The sequence below is a fragment of the Protopterus annectens genome, chromosome 1.part0 (genome assembly GCF_019279795.1).
Source record: "Protopterus annectens isolate FY-2018-M chromosome 1.part0, PAN1.0, whole genome shotgun sequence".
NCBI lineage: Eukaryota > Metazoa > Chordata > Ceratodontiformes > Protopteridae > Protopterus > Protopterus annectens.
Window position 1 is genome coordinate 46,799,841 of NC_056725.1, and position 26,103 is coordinate 46,825,943.

The 26,103-nt window shown below is 40.3% G+C and overlaps 1 protein-coding gene across 2 annotated transcripts in view; it reads left to right on the forward strand.

The window, feature by feature from the left end:
• SIRT2 (sirtuin 2) overlaps positions 1-26,103 on the forward strand; it is a 1,239,326-nt gene that overhangs the window by 381,707 nt on the left and 831,516 nt on the right. For both annotated transcript variants that reach the window (XM_044082288.1, XM_044082354.1), the window contains exons 5-6: positions 11,430-11,471; positions 24,442-24,548. In XM_044082288.1, coding sequence (XP_043938223.1) covers positions 11,430-11,471; positions 24,442-24,548 — 149 coding nt within the window. The remainder of the gene's footprint in view (positions 1-11,429; positions 11,472-24,441; positions 24,549-26,103) is intronic.

Here is a 26,103-nt window from a genome sequence, read left to right on the forward strand (position 1 = left end):
CTCCAAAAACATACTTAAGCTGAACAATAAATGTGCTGCATTTGCAGCTAACATCTCAACTAATTCCAAAATGAAACCCAGAAAGGCAAACATAGGGCAGACCAGAAGTAGAAATCCACAAAAAAATGTATTCTCCACAAAATAAGAGCTTTCGTCCCAAAGTTAAAATTAAAGGAACTTCATCAGATACAATTTAAAGCAGTGAAAAGCATTTTAAGTACTAAAGCACAATGACATAATTTCCCTTCTCAGGGCAGTGAGCACTGCGTACTCAAACCACAGTCCCTTGACACAAACACAGACAAGCACACAGCCCAGCTCAGAATACATATAAAATGCAATTGTGAGCATAAATTAAGCTTAAATGATCCATAAAAAATATATAAATGTAAAAAATATCTTGTATAAAAAAAAAAAATATATATATATATATATATATATATATATATATATGTATGTGTGTGTGTGTGTGTGTGTGTGTGTGTGTGTGTGTATATCTGGATAAAGCAATTAATTCTATTTGTACTCTAACCTCACATTTCCAGTGCTTTTAACTTTACGAGACTAGAAATAGAGAGATTGTCATTGAGTCCTGGCCAAGACCAAGAATTTAAACGCAGCTGCCAGGATAATTCTCTCTTTTCCAGAATATAAGGCCATGCCCCCCAATCTTTCAGACACGGATAAAACATCTAATATAATAAACTTGAAAGTATGTCCTACATTCATTGGAATATGTTTAGCTAAGGCATTTATTTAATTTACATCACGAATATTACGAACATGTTCACTTATCCTGTATTTCAGTTTCTGTTCCATCTTCCCCACATAGAAACTGTTACAGTCCATACATAACGCATGGTAGACTAACCTTTCAGTGGTACAACTGGTTTACTATTATAAATTCGAAAATCAGAACAAAATGTGTCTGCATTTTCGAATTTATACATCGGAAATGAACATTTCCGATTTGTCCTAATGTCGAAAACAGCTGTGTATTGTCGAAAATGTCACTCGCGACATTTTCGGCAATACACAGCACTCCCACCTGTCCCGTAACTACCTACCGAACTAGCCTAAACACACAGCCCCCCAACTTAATATTCCAACTCCGAGATTGCACTACAGTGAGGGAAGGGATGTATTTCCCTAACCGCACTGTACCGCGATCCCCTCACATGAGCGAACGTTAGAATTGCAAATGCACAGTCCATTCGCAATGGTAACGTTCGCTCACATCACCTGCCGAAATATGAAGTATTCGAACATCTGTTGTTCGAATACTTCATAGCCGTGCAAGTGCACGTCGGCATTGTGATAGTAAACCGGTACAACTACATCTACCAGGAATTATTTTCATCTTGTTGACAATAAATTCATTCCCTTCCAAAATATAGGGACAGAACTTACATCAACCACATTTAAACATATATCCAACAGTGGTTTGAGATTATTGATGTTCAAAAAGGTATTTCAAACTAAAATATTTACAGGAGGGACTATCTCCCACTAATTCTCTTAAATCTTTGTATTTACTAATAAAGTGCCAGTTTTTAACAAGAATGTTTTTAATGGCAAAAAATTGTTTGAAATTATTGTAGAAAAACTGGACTGATAGTTAATACTATCCCTCTGTTGTGTTTGTTCAACACTAAGGGAAGCCACTCTAAGTTCTGTTTGTGGTATAGTAGGACCATCATTATTATTATTATTTGATACGACAACCTTGGTCGTATCTAAATTCTCATATACTTTGGCCCTTAAAATTGGTAAAAAGTGGCCATTGTGCCTTTTTTCCTTAACTTCGAAAATGATTTTATTTAATAAGAGGTTAGGGTAGCCTCTTTTGGCAAACATGTTCTTCAAATTCACACATTCATCAGTAAAGGCTTGCCATAAACTCACCATATGGGCTGTCCTAACAAACTGACCTTTCACAACCGCCCGTTTTTGTGTTAATGGGTGGTTGCTACTAAAATGTAAGCAACTGTTTGCCTATGGTGAAAGCGCCTGTGTGTCTAATGGATTTTTCTGTTGCTCATTAAACTTTTTCACTACTTGGAACCTGGAGCCTTGCCTATGCTGGTATTGTATAAGCTTTTTTTATGATAAATTTCAGCCACAAATCCACTATTCACCTTTTTTAACAACACATCTAAGTAAGAAATCTCATCCTCACTTATGGAATGAGTACATTTCAAGAAGGTAGTAGTAGTATTAATGTATTCTAAGAATGGCTCCACTTGGTCCCTCGGTCCCTTCCACAGGATAAAAATCTAGTCAAGGAAACGGGTATAAAACTGACAATAAAGAGAAAATGGTGAATCCTTCAGAGACCAATTTTCCCATTCCAACATGGCTATATTAGCGTATAGGAGCCCATTGCCACACCTCGGACTTGCAAGTAGTACTCTTTTCCAAACAGAATAAAATTAATTTTGAGTACCATGTCCAAAAGCCGTTCATACATATTAATTTTATATTGTGGGACATTTTTCCTGTGTAGGTATTCATAAAACCCCTGTACCCCCATCTCATAGGGTATAATGGTATATAAATCTACCACATCCACAGTAATGAACAAATATTCACTATCATATTGAATATTATTGATTTGTCTCAGGAAGTCCCAAGAGTCTACACACAAGTGTGAATCATTAATTAATAATTATTTTAATTGCAAATCCAACAGTTTTGCCAAAGGATGGGTAATTAAACCCCTTGCATCAACAGTTGGATGCATAGGAGGTTGCTTAATACACTTGTGTAGCTTTAGGACCCCAAAAATTACTGGGGTGGCTGGAAACTCCACAGTTAAGAAGTGTAATTCATGGAAATCAATTAAGCTGTCAATAAATAAATCTTGTAGGAACCCTTTAATCCTTCTGTAGGCGCCGTTCATTTCATTTCATTTAACGAACTCTTACTATAAGTCTGTGTCTCCAAAATTGATCTCATTTTCATAACATAATCATTTTTATTCATGATAACAACCCCACCCCCTTATCTGGTTTCATAATTCCTATCCCCATTGCCTGTTTTAGAAATGCCAATTCTATATTTTCATTATGACTTAAGTTACTCGCATTTAACCTTCTGTTCTTGTTCATGCATAAATTCCTAATGCCTGATTCACAGACTTTTTCAAAAGTTTCCAATGTGGGCTGTATAGGGGGGTTAAAAGTACTTAAAATTTTAAAGGGGTCACATACACGTTCCACATTATGGAACATAACATTAAAATTTAACTTTGTAGTATATTGTTTTAAATGAAGCAACGTTTGTACCAAATCTGACTACTTACTAGGAATAAAAATGAAGCCCTTAGCTAACAAATCGCAAGCAGTTACATTCAAATTAATTTCAGAAAAATTGTATACTTTAAAGTCTCTAGCAGAATTACATTCAACGGTAACAGGTGGCAACAAACAGACTTGTCCATGAGGGGTCATTTGTTTAATGTCTGTACCAGCCGTGTTGTTGTAGTCTATCTCCTCCCCCTCCACGAACCCCTGTTGTTGTTCCCCCTGCTCGGTCGTGTCGATCCCCATTGATAGTTGGTATATTGGGAGCGCCCCTGAATGTTGTTCTGACCTTGTTGGTTCATGAGAAGCTCTGACCATCTCAGTGGGGAGTAATTCTCATCGTCTAAGAAATCCTCCTCCATCTCCTAGTTAGGAATGACAGTGGAATTGGAAATATTTCCCAACCTTGCATTATTAACAAGTTTATTCAGGTACCATTCTTGTGATGGTGGGGGTGAGGGGGTGGGCTATGTTGGTGCTATATTCTTTTCATCCCTAACCAGTTTCTTTAGTTTTCTGTTCTTAATTTCATTAATTTATTCATCAATTGAGTGAAATATTCGACAGTAGTCAAACTTATGGTTACTAAACAAAGGGTCCTGCACAATGGTTTTATCCAAAGCGCATACACCTTTACTCAGACTCTCAGTTAGTTGTTCATTATGTTTGATAACAGTGTCCATATATTCGAACCCAAATTTATCAAACAAGTGCAATAGTTCCTTATGAAACATTGAATCAGGAACCAAACCCGTAAATACATATGGGAATCTGGCTGCACAATTTGCCGCTAAGATCTCTTTACTTAACCCACCCTAAACATACCACTAAAAATTATAAAGTGATTTGTTAAGGTATGTCCTGTCCCTAAAGCGATTAAAAATTATGCATCATTTGTACCATAACTGCCACAAATATCCTTTGTTGTCAACCATTATTACCAACTCCTCCCCCACCAAGAACCTAAGATCACCAACCCAGAATTTCATACATATCTCTACATCAGAGAACCACTGTGGAGATGGCCTGTTCTCTGTTCATGTAGCCAAACTTTGCAACGCAATCCCTGCCTTTAGATGCACAAAGTATCAGCCTGTCTGACCTCTAATTGGAAATGTGGATATGCCCTGCCACCTATATTCCTCCTTTCTTTCTATCCTTTCTTTTTCTGGCTAGCTGCAGTTAAATCAGTTCCACCTTCCTTGCTTCTCCCACATGTATTATTCACATACTCCTGCTTCAGCTGTACATCTCTTCATTTCTCTCTCATACCCTCTTCAGTTAAGTTAATCTCTTCCATCTTCAGCTAAGTTAATCTCTTCCATTCCACACCATCTCAACTTTCTACATCTCCACCTCTCTGTTGTTTAACATTCTATCTTTTAAATCAGTAAAATATATATAGTCTGATGTCTTCTTCATTCCTTCTCACGATGGGCTCAGCCACATTCTCCAGACTTGAATCTGACTTTCGTGCTCCTCCCTCTTACCCATAGTGCACTACACCCACCCAAGCACCCCAGATCTCGTTTGTCACTTCAGCATCTGGACACAGATCTCTGCACTGTCGAGCTGTGCTTGCTTTTGTCAGTAAAGTCAGGATAGTGATAATTTCTATATCATTGGTTCTGTAAGTGATCCTCCCTCTTTGTAGTTCTTTATTTAAAAACCTTTTGTGTGTGTGTGTGTGTGTGTGTGTGTGTGTGTGTGTGTGTGTGTGTGTGTGTGTGTGTGTGTGCATGCGCATTGGAGATCCATCACCACATGTCCCGCAGTCCACCCCTGTTGGGGTCAGGGCCAAGAGCCCATCCATCCTGTCCTGAGTCAACCCATTCTGAATGGCCTTCAGGATATCCCTGTCCAGGAGGGATCCCCTTCTTTCAATACTTCCCCAGAATATCCTGCTGAGGAGGTAGCAGATAGAAATCATTGGAATAAAGGATCCATAGTTGATGCCATCATGGTGGTGGCAGCCACTAAAAAAGAACTGGCAGAAGAGAATGCCAATGTCCATCGGCCTAACAAGGATTCTAAAGCATTAGATAGGGTTGGAAGGCATGTTTACATGTCAGCCACCTTTGTGTTGTTAAATTACCTAGCTCACTTTACCCAGCTACAGAGAGATCTGATCAAGGAGGTTTCAGTTTTTCTCTGAGTCCATGCCTGTGGAGGAATTTAAGAAAGTTTTTCTTAAGCTGACCACTCTATTGTCCGTTACAAATTCCTTGATGAGGTCAATCTCCCATTCAGTGGAGGGTACCTCACGAGCTGCCGGTTTTGCACTTTCCCTAAAAAGCATGCCTGGATGAGGCTATGTGATTTCACAGAGCCCTTTAAGGGATCCTTTGTGAATGCTCCCATGATGGCTCTTCACTGTTTGGGACATTGGTTAGAGATACTGTCACCACCAGCGAAAAGGATGAGAAGACCCCTTTAGCTGTTTGAATTAAATTTTCTATTCCTCAGAGGTCCTTCTCAAGGAACCAATGCGGAGGCAAGAAAATGTGGTTTCACAAGTCCCAAGGACCTTTCCAGGACCCGCAAGGGGAACCCTCCTCTAGAGGCAGAGGAGGAGGATTTAATGGTAGGAGCTGCCCTGGAGGCAGAAGGGGGTTGCAAAACCAGGGCTTCAGAGACACCTTTTCCAATAAGCCCTATCAGCGCTCCTAAGGTGCTGCCCCAACTGTCCATCTCTGGAGGCAGTCGGGGGGGGGGGTCAACTCGCTTTGCACTCAGAAGCCTAGAACCATTTAACTCAAAATCCCTGGGTGCTAAGCATATACCCAGAGGCTATTAATCCCCCCCCCCAAACTCTGCCAAGAACCTCCTTGACATGCCATCCAGTCAGAGGGAGCAGGCAGCACAGGAAGTTCTACAAATGCTGCAAAAAAGGGTCATCCAAGACCTCCCAACAGATAAGAGGATTCAGAACCTATTGCCCCTTCTTTTTGGTGCTGAAAAAGACAAGAGACCTAAAGCCCATTCTGGGTCTCAGCAAGTTGAATTGTTATGTAAAGAAGTCAAGGTTCTGAATGGTTATGGTTCAGTCCATTCTGCTGTTGTTGCACAAGTATGAGTGGATGTGCTCAGTAAAGCTCAAAGATGCATACTATAACATCAAAATAGACAGGCACTCCAGGAGATACCTGCAATTTCAGCTGGAAGCTAACCAATTTCAGTTCAGAGCACTGCTGTTTGGACCCACCACAGCCCCCTGGGTGTACACCAAATGCATGGTGGTCATAGCAGCTCACATAAGACTCAAAGGATTCCAGGTGTTTCCATACTTATACGTTTGGCTCCTTACTGCCTCCATGAGGCATCAGTTTGTCCAAGTCAAAGATTTCTTAATCCAACTTTCACACTCCCTGAGTACCACTGCAAATCTAAACAAGTCTAATCTGACTCCTGTACGGAACCTGGAATTCATACGAATGCAGATGAACATGAGAGCTCTAATAGCATCCCACCCATTGCACCCCATAATAACATTGACAAATCAAGTCGAGGAATTGTTTATCCCAAGAGCCCCCCCCTGCAAGGCTAGTCTTAAAGTCCTAGGATCCATGTCATCAGCAATTCTGTTAGTCCATCTAGCAGGATTCTTCATGCAGATTCTTCACTGGACATTGGCAGTTCAGTGGTCCATTCTCTATCGGCCTCTATCCAGTCCCATCAGCTTGGCTCCAGTTTGCAAATGACACATCAGGTGGTGGATTCAGTCGGACAATCTCCTTCTAAACAGACCATTTTTAACCCCCCCCCTCCAGTAGCCACAGTGACCACGAACTCCTCCTATTTTTGGTGGGGGGGCATTACAATAGTAATGTGGTCCAAGGCAAGTGGTCCCCCATCGAGACCAGGTTGCATATCAGTGTCCTAGAGATGAGAGCAGTTCTCCTAATCTTGCAAGCCTTTCTGGACACTGGGGACTCAGCCCTTGGGGACTATTGCAGTTCACAGCAACAACATGTCTGTAGTCTTGTACATCATCAAGCAAGGAGGAACCCGTTCATACCCCTTGTCAGGGGGTCTATATTAAATAGTCGCCTGCTTAGGTTGTTAACCACCTAAATGTCGACACCTAAACGGAGATGACTTAAAATCGCGAACGGCCATTTCCACACAGGGAAACAAGTTATTTGGTCATTACGTGGATTTTGTCCTGTTTACAATGTAGAATGATCTCGGAGTTGGTATATTTAGTTAGGGGAGGCACGAAGCCCCCCACTTGTTTTTTTTTTTTTTCACTTTGGCCAACGGCATTATTTCCCTGTGTGGAAACGGATGTTCGTGATTTTAAGTTGTCGACGTTTAGGCGTTCGATAACCTGTGTGGTTGATGATGTACTATAGACCCTTGTACAGGAAGGCCTTGAGGGTTTGGGAATGGGTGATCTCTTTGGACCGCCTTCTGGTTGCAATGCACGTTCTGCGGAAAGCCAGCAACTTGGGGCACAAACTTATCAGATCAGTCCTGGTTCTGCATGAGTGATCCCTCAGTCAGTTAGTGGCGAGCATGATCTTTAATCGCTGGGGTCAACCTTGCTGAGAGCTTTTTGCCTCTCCCCTCAATAACAAATGCAGCAGGTTCTTCACTCTATTACCCCTTCTGGGAGAGTCCCTGAGGGATGCACTAGTCCACGATTGGCCCTTGTGTCTCACGTATGCTTATCCTCCTCTCCCACTGTTTCCAAAGTTTCTTCAGAAGTCAAGCAGGCTGAAGAGCTAAGTCATCCTCATTGCTCCGTTTTGGCCTCATCAGGTTATTTTGCCCTTCCTCTGGTCTCATCTGAAATATCCTCTTTGGATACTGGAGCCAAAACAGGACCTTCTCTCTCACTCATCAGGGATGCATCACCTAAACCTTTGTGCCCTCAACCTGACTGCTTGGTTTCTAAACTTCCAGCCCTAGCAAGACAGTACAGACTTGCTTTCCTGGCCCGTAAAATACTAGCCTCGCAAAAGGCTTCTACTATGAATATCTACACCAGTAAGGGGAAAAGGTTCACCATTTGCACTACAAATAGAAATATTGACCCTTTCTCAGTGCCAGTCTTGGATAGTCTGCTGTTTCTTAGTACCTTATTTAAGGAAGGAGCTAGCTTCTCTACCATCAAGCTTCAATTGGATGCAATTTCTAATTTTCATGCTGGGAGTCAATATTCTTCCCTGCCCACCTTTAGATTATGCATATCTTTTATGAAAGGTATTTTTTTTAAACGAGGCCTCCAATCAGTGACCCCTCCCCTCTTTTGGGACCTCACTGTTGTGCTGCAGAGTTTGACTCGGGGACCCTTAGAACCAGCTAATAGTTGTGACATGACGTTTTTGTCATGGAAGACAATACAATCTTTCTTGTGGCTATAACTTCAGCTAAGAGAATTTCCGAACTACAGGCCTTATCCTCCAAACCTCCTTACATAATTTTTCACAAGGACAGGGTCTTTTTATGTACCAGTCCCTCTTTTTATGCCTAAAGTAACCAAGGAAAACAATATCAGTCAGTCCATTCAGTTACCAGTGCCCTTTTCCAAATTTTTCTAATAAAGGGGAATGTGTTCTACATCTTCTCGGCGTTCATAGATAATTACGTTTCTGTCTGCACAGAACTAAATAACACAGGAAGTCTGATCAACTGTTTGCAGCCTTCTTGGCTAACAAAGTAGGCCAAGCAGTTTCCAAGATTACTCTAGCAAAATGGATATCCGATTGTATCTCTTTCACTTACTCACAAAAGGGCCTAGAATTACCTCGACCTCCTAGGCCACATTCCACTGGGGCTAATGCTACTTCCTCCTCCTCCTCCTCATCTCGAACCTCCATTGATGTTGTTTGTGCAGTAGCGACATGATCTAACAGTCGCACCTTTGTGTCGCACTACAAGTTGGATATTATTTCTAGAAGCAGTGCTTTCTTTGGCTCAGTGGTGTTCCGGCATATCCTCCCATGAGAGCTACCTGGGAATTACATATCTTGGGACTCTGACCCTGTAGTGAGGAGGAATGAAGAAGATAACATCAGATTAAAAAGTTATGTCTTGCCATAACTTGGCATCTGTGTTCTCTGTCTTCATTCATTGTCACTTTCCCACCCAGCCATCCTCCTGCCTCAGTCTTCTAGAGGATCGTGGAACATGATGGGACACATACTTCCCATGTGTGAGCCTCATCTGCTGTTCTTTTTGCTGTCCGAGTTTTAGATTTATGAAATCAGCAAACTCGATCTGAGATGCTTGGGTGGGTGTAATGCATTAATGGTAAGAGGGATGAGCTTGAGAGTCAGATCCAAGTCTGGAGAATGTGACCGAGCCAGATCCGAGGGTTGGATCCAAGACGCGATTGTGAGGAATGAAGTTAGACAACACAGATGCCGAGTTATGGTAAGATATAACTTTTTATTATTCTACTTGCCATTGTACTATGGCATATTTATTTACTATGTCCATATTGCTGAATTTGTCATTGGAATTTAATTAATTTTATTTTGTTTTATACATATTATTAAGCTTGTCTTCATTTTTATTTTTTTTATGTTTTTATTTTCACTTTGTTGACCAGGGTGGTCCCACTAGGTCACTGTCCAATTTTCAGGAGAGACCTAAGATGGTAGTAATATTTACTAAGAGGAAATGTGGCCAGAGCACTGATGAACTTCTAATACTTTATACAAACCTGAGCGACCACCAACTCAAGCAGATGGTCCTGTGGTTTAATGTCTCATCTGAACGCTAGCACAGGACTCCTGTTATCCTGCACTGTAGTGTCAGTATTGGAAAACTCATCCAGGTACCTGTGACATGGGAATAGAACTCAGTCTCCTGACCTTTTAGCATCAAAGTTGAATGTCTACCTGTTGAGCTACTGGAACTGATATTTGTCAGTCATGTTGCGTAACTGTCAGTTTCTGGAGCTTTTGTTCCATGTCTCCATTGAAAATGGGCTTTTAGTCTGGCTGGACTTTCTCAGTAAACAAACAGAATGAATAAATGAATGAAATAAATAAAGTGTCTATGCTTGTGTGTGTGTGTGTGTGTGTGTGTGTGTGTGTGTGTGTGTGTGTGTGTGTGTGTGTATATATATATATATATATATATATATATATATATATATATATATACTGTGGTGGTGGTGCTGCGGTAGCGTTGTCGCCTCACAGTAAGACGTTGTCCTGTTCGATTCTCAGCTAGAGCGTCTTCTGTGTGGATACATGCGTGAATGGGCATACCTTCAATGAAGGTTGTGTGTCAGGGCAGGCAACTCCGCACACACTCAGAATATGTGCATATTTGGAGTACTTACAGTGTTACAATTATTGGTTATTACACTGTTTGGTTACCATAAATTAATATTTTCATAAGTAGAACAAATATGCAGATGGCAAGGAATAACACTAGCTTACATATGGAACCTGTCAACTGACTGGAGGAACAGCAGTGCAAGAAAGGCATCACCTTTGTATGTGCACATTATTCCATTCAGCAAGATGAAGAATTGGTCAGGTAGTGAATTATATGAAAGGCATCACCTTTGTATGTGCACATTATTCCATTCAGCAAGATGAAGAATTGGTCAGGTAGTGAATTATATTGTTTAGCAGAAGTCCACAATTAAAGAACACAGTTACAAGTGATTTTTCCTTGAAGATCTAGTATGATTTTGACTGTTTTACCCACCTGTAGTTTTCTATATATCTGGTTTTTATCTTTTTTTCAGATATATTTTTTGTAATTGTCATGTTCTTGGAGCCCATGCATCATTTGTATGTCTGATGAAGTACTTGAACATTTTGACTAAAATGGTGCTGAAGCAAGTGGTCACTGTCACCAAAAATTTCTCATAGATGTAAAATGTGCCCCTTTCTTACATAACCAGCGGTCATCTGAAAAAGGATTAGTCCCTACTGTGAATTTGCACAATTTCTAAAAATGCTCAGTGGGGATTATCCATAATTTTAAGTAACACTAAGTACTTAATATTTATTTCTGTCTGTTAGTATTTTATAAAACCTAGCTTTATCCTGCAATCAGTTGTGGTGGAAATCAGCCTCCATTAGTTTGCACTGGGAATTAATAAAAGCATATGCAGATGATTATCCCTATAATGTTTTCCATTTCCCTTTCTAGGTAAGAATATCGTTTGTATGGTTGGAGCTGGAATATCCACATGTAAGTATGGCAGTTTTACATTCGGAAGTTTGATAGAAATGTTATCTGTACAGTTAATTCAAGGTGTTTCTGTACAATTGTTTCTGTATAATCTGTAGCATGGGAACATCCAACTGCTATTATTTGTAGCACTCGTATCTCTCAGCAAATGTATTTTTTTCCAGTACCCTGACTGGATTATGAAGTGTATTTGATGATTTACCTATATCACCTCTGTTTGTTTCTCACTGCTGAATTTTATTGATGCTAAGTTGAGTGAAGTTTTAGATGAATGGGGGAAAATATACCCCACTTTTAGGTAGGGGGTTAACTAAAACACCACAAGTTGATTTAGTCCTGGATGGTGAGGTACCTATTGATTTTCAGCAAGCGTGTGTTATTCGGTGTAGCCCTTTATACAATGGGGTAAAAAATATTTTTAATAAAAACTGGAGGATTTTTAGAACCAATAATGAAGTTTATAAAGTACTGGGTGAGAAACCAACCTTTTCTACTAAAATAGGACCCAATTTGAAGTTGATTTTAGAGAGGAAAACTAATAGTGGTGAAGCCAATAAAAATTCAAATGGAACTAGACCTTGTGGTTGATGTTCCTATTGCCATTATATTTTATAGGGCACGTCTATTACCTTGGCCAACTAAAATGTGAATACCTTGTTTTTCAAAAAAGGTAATTGCTTTATAAGTAAAATAGTATATCTTGCGAAGTGTAACACATGTATGGCATTTTATGTTGGAAAAACCAAGAGGGCTGTCAAATCTAGAATATATGAGCATTTATATGATGTAAAAAAACAAGAAAGAAACTAATGCTCTATTCAGACACAGTTTACATTGTGAGAATTTTATTGGTTTACGTTTGCCATTTTGGATGTTGTGCAAATTGATTCTAGAGGGGGAGATTGGCAAAATGCATTGTGCAAAAAAGAGTTGATGTGGCAATTACGGCTGGCTGCCAACGTATATCCTGGGCTGAATGACTGTATGACTATCCTGCCAGTTTTGAAAGAAAGGACAGGATAAGTCTAAGCCACTAATTTTGTATTTTCATGTTACCACCTTGGATGTAATCAATATTCATGATATAGTGCTTAGTATTTATTTTAACATATTAATATTTATAAGATATGGCGTTTAATGTATTTTGGTTGGTTGGTTTCCAACCAATCCTGACTGTTTTTAGACTATTTAAATTCATTTAAAAAAAAAAGGTTTCCCTGTTCTGATAAAGTCAACTTTGTTTGATGAAAGCACTTAACTTATTTTGTTATAATAAACTGATCTGAGTCTGACAACATGGGTGCTTAATTTTGTTTTAATTGTTGGGCTTGTAAGCACCTTTACACCACTATTTGTTTCAGTGTCATACCAATGATATCCTATCTAAGGAAATATTTTCTTTGGTGGGCAGCAGCATGCAACCACAACAAGAGACTTCCCTTCTCACAACCCCACGCTGCCCGGACCCTCACCACAGACGCATCAGACAATGCCTGGGCTGCACACCTGGATGGCAGGTGCTTTCAGGGCCATTGGAGTCCAAATCAAATACATTTGCACATCAATCAAAAAGAGCTGCTAGCTGTTGTGAATGACCTTAAAGTTTTCAGACCCCTACTCTCCACAGGGCCTCTACTGATCAAAACAGACAATACCACAGTGATGTGGTATATCAACAAACAGGGAGGGACTCACTATTATCCTCCTCTCTGCAGGCTTGTCATGACCCTCTGGCACATGGCCTCAGCAATGCAAATTCACCTGCTAGCACAATTCCTGCCGGGCTCCCTAAACTCTGTAGCAGACAACTTAAGCAGAGACCTGCTAGACCCCCCCCCCCCCACGAGTGGCAGCTAGACCACAGAACCTTCACCCTTGTAACCCAGAAATGGGGCACCCCGAGGGTGGACCGCTTTGCCTCCCACTCCAATCATCAGCTCAGCAAAGTCTGCACCAGGGAGCCTCACAGCAAGGCCTGGAAAGTGGATGCTCTATCCTTCCAATGGGTAAACCTCATGGACTATGCATGTCCCCCTCTACCACTCATTTCATTGCTCAAAATAAGGGAGGAAAGACCCAGGGCAATCCTGATTGCCCCAGACTGGTCACACCAGCACTGGTACCCACTGCTGTGCAGCCTGTCACCTCTGCCACCTTGACACCTACCTCAGATCCCAACACTCCTGACCCAGAAGGATGGAGAATTCATGCATCCCCAATTGTAGACCCTCAACCTGGCAGCCTGGCTTGTTCCCTGACCTCTCCTCAAGCTGCCATTCTAAGCAAACAAGTCCTATATGTTATACGTGAGGTCAGACACCCCAGCACTAGAAAATCCTATGCTGACAAATGGAAAAGGTTTTGCACCTGGATCCAGGCTAAGGGAGCCGAACCAGCACAGCCCTCCCTACTTCTCATCCTGGATTGCCTGCAGACCTACTGCACAAGGGTCGATCCTTCTCTTCTATTAAAATTCATGCCTCTGTCATCTCTGCTCATTACAGAACAGAGCCACCTCTCTTCTCACACCCTCTCATCAAACAGTTCCTAAGAGGGGCTAACAACTTAAGGCCACCCAGGAGAGCTTCTACCCCAGCTTGGAACCTCAACTTTGTGTTGGAAAAGCTCACCCTACCCTCCATCGAATCTGCAGCTTCAGCAGAGTAAAAATTCCTCTCTTGGAAAACAGCCTTGCTTCTGGCCATCACTTCAGCTAGAAGAATTTCAGAGCTACAAGCACTCATAGCTGTAGAGCCCTTCATCATTTTCCATGATGACAGGGTCTCCCTCAGGACTAACCCATCCTTCATGGCTAAAGTGGTGTCCAGTGTGGCTCTAAACCAATCCATTCATTTGCCGACCTTTTTCCCTAATCCACAAAACAAGGGGGAAATGATTCTGCGCTCTCTAGATGTGCACAGACAGCTCCAATTCTATCTGGATAGGGCTACATCTTTTAGAAAAACTGACCAATTGCTAGTCAGCTTCGCAGTAGGGGCAGAGGGCAGGGCCATATCCAAACAAATAATATCCAAATGGATAACACACTGCATCCATTTCTGCTGCAGACAGCATGGGAAACCACCCCCAAAGGGGGTCAGGACACATTCCACCAGGACAACCTCCACCTCTGCAACTTTTCTCAGAGGAGTCCCCACCGGGGACATCCTGGAGGCTGCAACATGGACTTCTGTCCATATCTTCACTAAGCATTACCACCTGTCTCTCTTCTCCAAATCCAGGGCGGGCTTTGCCACTGCAGTCTTGCAGGGCATCCTAGCCAGCCCCCAGTCGTCTTGACTGCGTCCTCTCACATGAAGAACATAGTACAGTTGTGTACACTTACCATAAATGTAGCTGTTCGAGTGTATTCACTGTTGCAGTCCTGGTTTCTCACCCTCCATCCCCCTTGTCTCTCTCTCTCTCTTCCACTCTCCTTACAGGGAATTATTGGTATTTACTTTCTACTGGTGGTGTTCTTCCACCATAACTTAGCTCCCTATTTGGGGGCTCCTGACAGTTAGGGCAAGAAAAACTAATGTAATGGCGTCGGCTGCCTGATTTTATACCACTGACGACCTGACGTCAGTCCTGGAGCGACAGCAACTGACGCAGAAATACTAATCCTCTGGTATTCGGGCAGACTGAGGGCTACCCCTGGCAGGATAACCCAAGTGTGATGACTGCAACAGTGAATACACTCAAACATCTACAATTATGGTAAGTGTACACAACTGTACTATCAGTACATGCAGAAGAGGAACAAGTTTTAAAAGAAGGCAGGATTTGAATGAGTTATGTAATGTTTGACTGACAGTGACTGGATACGTTATAAGTGATGTATGCAGATTGCAGCTACAGTTGTGTTGGCATGGTTTGTAATGTATAATTACAAACCAAATCACCCAACATAATCTGTCTTCCTATTCCTAGGACCATCTATGGCCTGCCCTTTTCAGGTCTCACTTCTGTTTATCTGGTGGTTCTCTGTAGTGTCCTTGTCTAGGTTATTGTCACTCAGTCTTAAATATATATTAATTTTCATTAACAGTAACTTCCTTAGCTAGCTATGCAATTTGTGTATCTGACTTTTTTCTTTAAACAAAACTTGTTAATAACTGAAACCCTTTATTTGTTTTTGTCATAATTGTATTGTTATCCTTATTTATTGTTTCTTGCTTCTGTTTAATTCTATTTACTTTTATTTGTAAACATGTGGAGCTTTTCTCTCCAGCCCTCTGCTGAAAAAGGGCTATCATCTCAGTCAAACAAACCTGGTCAACAAATGTTAAATAAGTAAATAAAATGTTTGCAACTGAGGTTTTATCGCTTTGCTTTATTTTAATTTAGAGAATGGGTGATGTGTAGATCACATCTTGATTGGAGAACGAACGTTCTCCAGCTGGGTATTTATGTAGAAGTAATGCCCACTGAAAAATGAGTCCACCGCTTGACAGCAGCATATCAAGCTGCAGTGGAGCTCGTACTGAAAAATGGCTTCCATTATTTTACGCTTGCTAAGCAGCGCTTTTGCTGTTTAGCAAGTGTAAAATAATAAAGAAAAAAATGAAAATAAAAAAAAAGTTTGTATGTGTTTGTGTATGAGAGTGAGAGATTGAGTCTTTATCTTACACTTGCTAAGCAGTGCTTTTGCTGTTTAGCAAGTGTAAAATAAATGAAACCGAAAAAAGTTTGTGCGTGTGTGTTTATGTCCGCGTGTGTGAGTGAATGGGTGCATGAAAACAGAACAATACTGTGTGTGTGTGTGTGTGTGTGTGTGTGTGTGTGTGTGTGTGTGTGTGTCAGTCAAGAGTGAGAGCGATCACCCTGTAAAGCCTATATAACCTCTGCGAATACCCCTGTAGTATTCTACATTTACCTATCTACTCTGCTGCATAGTCTAACATTGTTTGTTTTCTTTTCTCTGTTTTCTAGCACTCTCAGTCTTCAATTACCTCAACCATATTTAAAACACGCCCAAGTTGCAAGCCAGGCATTTATGGATCTAGTCACCCTCTACATCATAATTGTATGTTTCTCTGTTCCCTGCCTATATGTTATTTCTTTTTTGTAATCTACAGTTGTAAGCACAATACTGAGCCCAAATAGTGCAATATCTTTTCCCTTATTGGTTTTACTGACACTGTTAGCTCTCTCCTACCATTTTTTGTTAGCTGTCCTCAGAACAGAATTTGTTTTAGTCTTTATTTCTTCAATACAAGTAATTTCCATTGCTACCTGATAATACTCCCTTCACCTGGTTGCCTGTACTTTTTTGTTGCCAACAAATACACTTTTCTCCCTACCTACCTGCTGCTTACACTAATTGTTTTTCATGGGGCAGGCACATCTCCGGTCTCGGTTCCAACCCGCTCCATTCACCCTTGCTGCGCTCGAGCTTACTTTGCTCCCCTTCCCTTCCCCCATTCCCACCTGCCCCCACTTCAATTACATTTATACCTAGCTACCCCTCCTACTTTGTGCATCATCCAATCACACTCCTTCTCCTCTACATTCCTTCTATCAGTTCTGCCATCTATCAGTCCCAACCCTCCTATAAGTACCATCATAAACTCCTCCTCTTCTCTTCCTATGCACCTCCTACTCCTACTTACCTCACATCTTACTTCCACACCTCTCTCTTAATTGTTATTCCCACCTTCCTTAACTCCCTTCACCTATAACCCAGGCACCCCTACTTCACCCTTATACTCCTACACTTTTACCCATACTTCCCTTTAGTCCCCTCACTAGTTCTTCCTTTATATATCAGTCCTCAGTATTACTATACAACATTCATTCTTTCATAAATATATACCACACTTCTCAGTAATGTGTCCCATCTTCAGCACATTTCTCCTTATATTCAGTCTGTACCTGTCCCTCTCCTTCTAAAACTTTCATCATATTACCCAGTCCATATACCTCCCAAACCAATTTTTACAACATCCACCTACACTCTCACACTCCAGCTATTCTGACATCTGCTACAGTCTTTATGCCACTGACTTAATTCTACGAATGAAGCTTACAATCCTCTCTCAAAAATACAACCTTCATAGCAACTTTGTCCTTAAATACTTCCAAAATACTAAAAAGAAGCACCAACCAATTACTCACCCTGCCCACTGCAGTCTAGTCCTGTGTGGTGACATACATCCAAACCCTGGCCCCTGCCTTCCCTCTCATAATCCCTCTAATTCCATAAAGTCCTTATTCTTCATCACCATATATCTGCAAAGCATAAGAAATAAAATTCCTCATCTGCATGTATGGTTGAATCAACACAAACCAGACTTTACTGCCATCACAGAGATGTGGCTAAAACCATATATCAAGGATTCTGAATTTCTACCCCCTAACTACTCATGCCTTAGAACAGACAGACTGCACAAAAAAGGTGGAGGCATCGCCTTATTATATCCAAACACCATTACTGTAGTACCTTATTCAAAACCCATTACACTCTTTCCCACTGCTGAGTTACTTGTTACCTTCCTAAAACTCAGTGATTGCAAAAGCCTTTGTACTAAGGTCATATACATTCCCCCAGGCAACAATATTCCTATTCTAGAAGATATTCTTGCCTGGGCAACCAGCAATATTAAAAATGAAACATTCTTCCTAGGCAACATTAATATAAACTGGCTCAATATCTCTAATAACAACCCCTCTACCAACATCAACCTTCACATCTATTCTCAGCTAATTTCAGATTAACCAGATCTGACATTAAGAATAACAAAGGTTCGATTCTGGACTGGATTGTGGTTTCTTACCCTAATAAAATCTCCTTCTCCGGAACAGTTCCAAGTGACCACTCACCAGCATTCATAATACGCAAGTCCACCTCTGTACCAAACATAACACCAATATAGATATACCAGAGATTTACCTCACTTCTCCCGAAATACCTTTAATGACATCTTGCAGAACACTAACTGGAGTCCACTAAAATATCTCCCACTCAGTGAAGCTGTGGAATTCTTTAATTCCAAATTTCTTAGGATCCTAAATAACCATGCCCCTCTCCGACTAAAAAGAGTCAAGGCAAAACATGCCAGCTAGCTTGCTAAGTCCACTAAGCAAATTATGTCCGCTAGGGACAAAGCTTGGAAAGCCTGACAGAAAAACAAAAATCCTTCCGACCTCATGCAATATAAACAACCTCACAATCAGGCAAAATGTCTAGTTGTCAAAACAAAAATGAACACTTCCACACATTGCCTACATAAATAAAACCCCAAGAAATTTTGGGGAGCAGTCAACACCCTACTCCATCCAGGAACTAACAATAATCCATGCCCAAGCCCAGAAAAAACACCCACTGAGTTAGCCTCACTGTTTAACTCATATTTTTTGACACCATTGCCAAGCTTACTACCACCTTCCCACCTATCAATGGAAATCCACAAGAACCACCTTCAGTATAATTGCCCTCTACCCCTCTACCTACTTTCTCGCTCTCACTCGTACCAACCTCCACCTTATAAAACTTCTTTGTAAAGTAGCCATGCTCCAATGTCCCAGATAACTTACCCACAGAATACTTACAACTGTCAGCCTCCTCCATTGCATACCCCATCAGTATTCTCTGTAATAGGTCCATTCAGGAATCATGTGTACCTGATATCTGGAAAAAAACATTTTTTTCTCCCATTTCATAAAGGTGGCAGCAACTCTGATATCTCTAAACTCCAGTCTATCGCCATTCTTTCCCCCATCTCCAAGATACTAGAGAAGTGCATTTACACTCAGCTCCTTGGTTACCTGGTCAAACACCAACTACTTCCTCCACTCAACATGGCTTTAGCCCGGGACATAGCACTAGCACTGCTCTCATTTCCTTCTTCGACACAGTAAATAGAGCTCGAGATACTGGCTCCATAGTCTCCTCACTCTTTCTTGATCTAGCAAAAGCATTTGATACAGTTTCCCACCCCCTTCTGCTTACTAAATTTTCCAACCTTGGTATCCCTTCCACTACCTTACACTGGTTCTGTAAATATTTTACCAATAGGCAGCAATCTACTATATGACAGCATTCCTTCTCCCCTTTCATAAACACAAATGCAGGGGTACCCCAGGGTTCTATACTGGGTCCCCATTTATTCAGTGTATTTATCAGCAACTTCCATACCACTCTAGTACTATTATCCAATATACAAATTCTGCTCTTCTAAATCTGTCTCTGAACTACAGTGTCTTACTCAAGAAGCATTTACTTCAACCTGCCCTTAACCCCAGTAAAACAAACTCTTAATATTTAGCTCCCAAAAATCTAGCCCCATTGACCAGTCTGAATTCTCCGTTCATTCCCAAAATGAAACTATCATTGAAGTCGTCCCTAATATCAAATTGCTTGAGGTCATCATTGATGATAACTGACCTTCATCCATAGTAACATCAAAAGCTAGGTGTCTTTTATCGGCACAACTATTTCCACAGCTTCTGTGCTAAAATCTCACCTAATTTTCCTGCTTCCATCTCTTCACCTATATTCAGTCCTCTCTGTAAACTAAACTCAGCTAGTGCTACAACAAAGTTGCCAAATTTGTAGCAAATGCAAAATTTTCAGCCCACCACTGTTCCTCCCTGCATCAACTAAATTGGCTCAAATTCCATCACTACCTCACTTATCTACAATTAACTACTGCCCAGCAACCTATCCATCCCTCTCCTGCATACTGACCATGTATCATCCTAATCAACCCCTTAGGTCTGAAAACAAAATGGTACTGACTGTTGAAAAAAATGTTGTATTCTTTTACTGACTCAAAGCTATGGAATAATCTCACTCCTACAGTCAGAACCATCAGTAATCCTTCTCCTCAGACTACATCTCTCTTCTGTCTGGCTATGCACCTGCACTTGTTCTCCATTTTATTACTTGTATATCTTCTTCTTCTTTCTACCATAATAATCTCGTGAATACTCCTCCACTGACAACACAAACATTGACACCACATAATCGACAAACCATAAACACAAAACCTCACATGCCTACATCCCTGTCCAAAACCACACACAGAACATAAATCACTAAACCCACTATATATATATATATATATATATATATATATATATATATATATATATATATATATATATATATATATTACATGAATGCATACTATTTTCCAAATTCATGCTATGATTGTAAACAATTTGTCACTGTTATCAATTTGATTTTCATGTACCACTACTGTTTTCCACTGAAAATGGGCTCACTTAGGCCCAGTGCCCAGTAAACAAATGCAGTAAATAAATAAATAATTATATTCTGTGTTTACAGCAGGTTATTTTATTCAAATGCTAATGAAGTTTTATGCTTTTCTGCCATATCCGGAGGCCATATTTGAGATTGGTTACTTTAAAGTAGGTCCTGTTGATGTGATTATTTATTTAACAAAGACACATATTGTGTGCAAAATAATGCTGAAAAGTTATCAGAATGTGTATTTGAAGTATAATGCTCATATCTTTATCATGTGTTCATAAGGTCACATAATGGATGTAGTACTTCCTGATTTGTGATTAGTGGCAGTCTTTGCAGTTTCAGGTTACCCTTAAACTTAATTCACCTAATCCTGTATTAGGTAGATAAACACCATAGGGCCTGTACCATTTACTATTGAACTCCTTCACTGATTGTTGAGCCCATAGATACCTGCAGAGATCTGTTGCAGTTAGTAAAAACAAATTTCTCTTCTTCATGTTGTCTCATGCAATATAAACAACCTCACAATCAGGCAAAATGTCTAGTTGTCAAAACAAAAATGAACACTTCCACACATTGCCTACATAAATAAAACCCCAAGAAATTTTGGGGAGCAGTCAACACCCTACTCCATCCAGGAACTAACAATAATCCATGCCCAAGCCCAGAAAAAACACCCACTGAGTTAGCCTCACTGTTTAACTCATATTTTTTGACACCATTGCCAAGCTTACTACCACCTTCCCACCTATCAATGGAAATCCACAAGAACCACCTTCAGTATAATTGCCCTCTACCCCTCTACCTACTTTCTCGCTCTCACTCGTACCAACCTCCACCTTATAAAAACTTCTTTGTAAAGTAAAGCCATGCTCCAATGTCCCAGATAACTTACCCACAGAATACTTACAACTGTCAGCCTCCTCCATTGCATACCCCATCAGTATTCTCTGTAATAGGTCCATTCAGGAATCATGTGTACCTGATATCTGGAAAAAAACATTTTTTTCTCCCATTTCATAAAGGTGGCAGCAACTCTGATATCTCTAAACTCCAGTCTATCGCCATTCTTTCCCCCATCTCCAAGATACTAGAGAAGTGCATTTACACTCAGCTCCTTGGTTACCTGGTCAAACACCAACTACTTCCTCCACTCAACATGGCTTTAGCCCGGGACATAGCACTAGCACTGCTCTCATTTCCTTCTTCGACACAGTAAATAGAGCTCGAGATACTGGCTCCATAGTCTCCTCACTCTTTCTTGATCTAGCAAAAGCATTTGATACAGTTTCCCACCCCCTTCTGCTTACTAAATTTTCCAACCTTGGTATCCCTTCCACTACCTTACACTGGTTCTGTAAATATTTTACCAGTAGGCAGCAATCTACTATATGACAGCATTCCTTCTCCCCTTTCATAAACACAAATGCAGGGGTACCCCAGGGTTCTATACTGGGTCCCCATTTATTCAGTGTATTTATCAGCAACTTCCATACCACTCTTACCCGTAGTACTATTATCCAATATACAAATGATTCGACTATTATCTGCTCTTCTAAATCTGTCTCTGAACTACAGTGTCTTACTCAAGAAGCATTTACTTCAACCTGCCCTTAACCCCAGTAAAACAAACTCTTAATATTTAGCTCCCAAAAATCTAGCCCCATTGACCAGTCTGAATTCTCCGTTCATTCCCAAAATGAAACTATCATTGAAGTCGTCCCTAATATCAAATTGCTTGAGGTCATCATTGATGATAACTTTCGACCTTCACATCCATAGTAACATCAAAAGCTAGGTGTCTTTTATCGGCACAACTATTTCCACAGCTTCTGTGCTAAAAAGGTTCTCACCTAATTTTTCCTGCTTCCATCTCTCTTTTATATGGTGCCCCCGTCCTCACCTATATTCAGTCCTCTCTGTAAACTAAACTCAGCTAGTGCTACAACAAAGTTGCCAAATTTGTAGCAAATGCAAAATTTTCAGCCCACCACTGTTCCTCCCTGCATCAACTAAATTGGCTCAAATTCCATCACTACCTCACTTGTCTACAATTAACTACTGCCCATAAACGTATTTACTACCCAGCAACCTATCCATCCCTCTCCTGCATACTGACCATGTATCATCCTAATCAACCCCTTAGGTCTGAAAACAAAATGGTACTGACTGTTGAAAAAACTAAGCTCTCAGCCGGCCAAATGTTGTATTCTTTTACTGACTCAAAGCTATGGAATAATCTCACTCCTACAATCAGAACCATCAGTAATCCTTCTTCCTTCAAAAAATCCCTCAGACTACATCTCTCTTCTGTCTGGCTATGCACCTGCACCCTAACAAAAAAATCCAAAACCTGACTTTCCTCACTGGAACCTACTTGTTCTCCATTTTATTACTTGTATATCTTCTTCTTCTTTCTACCATAATAATCTCCTTCTGCTGCCAGTACCGCTTGTTTTATTCTACCACATAGCCCGTCTGTCTCCTTATTTTTTTATCCTTAAGTGAATACTCCTCACTGCTAATAATACTATGTATATATATATATATATATATATATATGGTTCTAGGTTACATAACCGACAGCTGCTTTCACTGACAACACAAACATTGACACCACATAATCGACAAACCATAAACACAAAACCTCACATGCCCGACAAACAAATAACCGACGGTCCACAAACACGAAACCTCATACGCTGCACACACCACAATAACAACAATCAACTAACAAAATACATCCCCTGTCCAAAAACCACACACAGAACACAAGCACACCAAAATCCTCACAAACCCACACTAAACCTCACATACACAACTATCTACAACCCTAACCCAAACCCTTACCCTAAGGACCATCACTATCGCACACTCAGCTAACCGCGCCCTAACCCTAACTCACTTAACCCACCCCTAACCCAAAATATACTACTACCGACACTTACCTAACCCGCCTAACCCTAACTCACTTAACCCACCTAACCCAAAAATACTACTACCACACACTTACCTAACCCGGCTCCCTAACCCTAACTCACTTAACCGCCTAACCCAAACACTATCACTACCGACATTTACCTAACCCGCACTGACCCTAAATCACTAAACCCACCCCTATCCCCACAGACAGTCAATATCCACACTTACCTTACTCGCACCCTAACGTCCGTCACCACCGCATACTCACACAGCCTTTTTCCAAGTCACTATCCTTGGCGTCGGCATTTTGATCCGTAGCGTCGGTCTTCCGCATGTCGATCTTCTGGCGCCCACTAATCCGTTGTCGGTGAAAGCAGCTGTCGGGTATGTAACCTAGAACCATATATATATATATATATATATATATATATATATATATATATATATATATATATATATATATATGTTACATGAATGCATACTATTTTCCAAATTCATGCTATGATTGTAAACAATTTGTCACTGTTATCAATTTGATTTTCATGTACCACTACTGTTTTATAAACTCTGTATTGTGTACAATATTTCGTTGTATGTACTTAATGTGGAGCTTTTCTCTCCAGGCCTCCACTGAAAATGGGCTCACTTAGGCCCAGTGGACTTTCCCAGTAAACAAATGCAGTAAATAAATAAATAATTATATTCTGTGTTTACAGCAGGTTATTTTATTCAAATGCTAATGAAGTTTTTTATGCTTTTTTTTGGCAGTTTACTAAAGTGCCATGCAGGCTTTTGATTGTTAAGTTTTTCTTTTTTTCTTTGCCTCAGCTGCAGGCATTCCAGATTTCCGATCACCAGGAAGTGGTCTGTATCACAACTTGCAGAAATACAACCTGCCATATCCGGAGGCCATATTTGAGATTGGTTACTTTAAAGTAGGTCCTGTTGATGTGATTATTTATTTAACAAAGACACATATTGTGTGCAAAATAATGCTGAAAAGTTATCAGAATGTGTATTTGAAGTATAATGCTCATATCTTTATCATGTGTTCATAAGGTCACATAATGTGCATATTAGGTCTTCAGGCCGATGTAGTACTTCCTGATTTGTGATTAGTGGCAGTCTTTTCTCATTTGCAGTTTCAGGTTACCCTTAAACTTTAGACATAGACTTTTATGCTTGATAAGGCTACCTGAATGTGTAATTCACCTAATCCTGTATTAGGTAGATGTTAGTTACCTTGCAATGAATTTTTTAACACCATAGGGCCTGTACCATTTACTATTGAACTCCTTCACTGATTGTTGAGCCCATAGATACCTGCAGAGATCTGTTGCAGTTAGTAAAAACAAATTTCTCTTCTTCATGTTGTCTCTTAGTAAATCCATCCTTTGCGTTTAAACCGTGTCTCCTTGTTCTCAAACAACTTTTTTTTCCTGAAAGCTGATGTCTTCTTGGACTTCAGGTTCCATGAGGTATTTAAACATTTTGTTATCCTCCTCCACCATTTCCACAATAATTTACAGTTAATTCATCTCATATGTCCTCTGGTACCATTTTGCCACCATCCTTTAAAGTGTATGTGTGTGTGTGTGTGTGTGTGTGTGTGTGTGTGTGTGTGTGTGTGTGTGTGTGTGTGTGTGTGTGTGTGTGTGTGTGTGTGTCTGTACATGCATACAGGGCTGTATTCATTTCATCAAAAAAGGCTTTCATCAGAGTAGAAATTGACTTATTACCTCCATTCCCATTTCTGGGAAAGTCTGTTTGTGTGTGTGTGATTACTGGATGTATGACTGTATGGGATTCATGTCTATGTACTGAGAGCTGTTTCTTTGAATGCTGATAGAGCAAAGAAATTATGCCAAAATATCTTTTGTCAATTATCAGAAGCAACTTTTTTTGCATGGAGCAAGGCCCCACCGCCCTCAAGCTTATATATACCTACTCCGAGGTCACACAACAGTAGAAAAAAGTGAAAATTCCACTGTCACAGAAAAGTGTTTCTGTACAATTTTGGCCATATATTGGCAGTCAAAGAAACCGCTATAGACTTGACTATATGGATAAGAACTTAATAGGTGAATGTTTATATGTTTGAGTTTGAGATTGGTTAATGGAAGTATGTATGAACAAGAAATCTTTTATCAACAGAGTTTGTGCATGTGTGTGTGAGAGAGAGAGTGTAAGTGTTACAGTGTATGAGTGCAGCTTGTACATGTTTGAATGCTGCTGTAATATTTTCCTTATTTTGTTTAAGATCAGTGATGACATTTGTAATATTCAAATCCGAAAGAAGAAGTAAAATGTTGAGGATCTGGCATGAAATTTACACACACACACACACACACACACACACACACACACACACACACACACACACACACATTCATAATGAGGAGAATTAATGCAGCCGAGACCACCAGTCTTGTAGTTTATTTATATACATATGCAGATAAGGCAGGTTCTTGCAAAAAACATACCCTCATG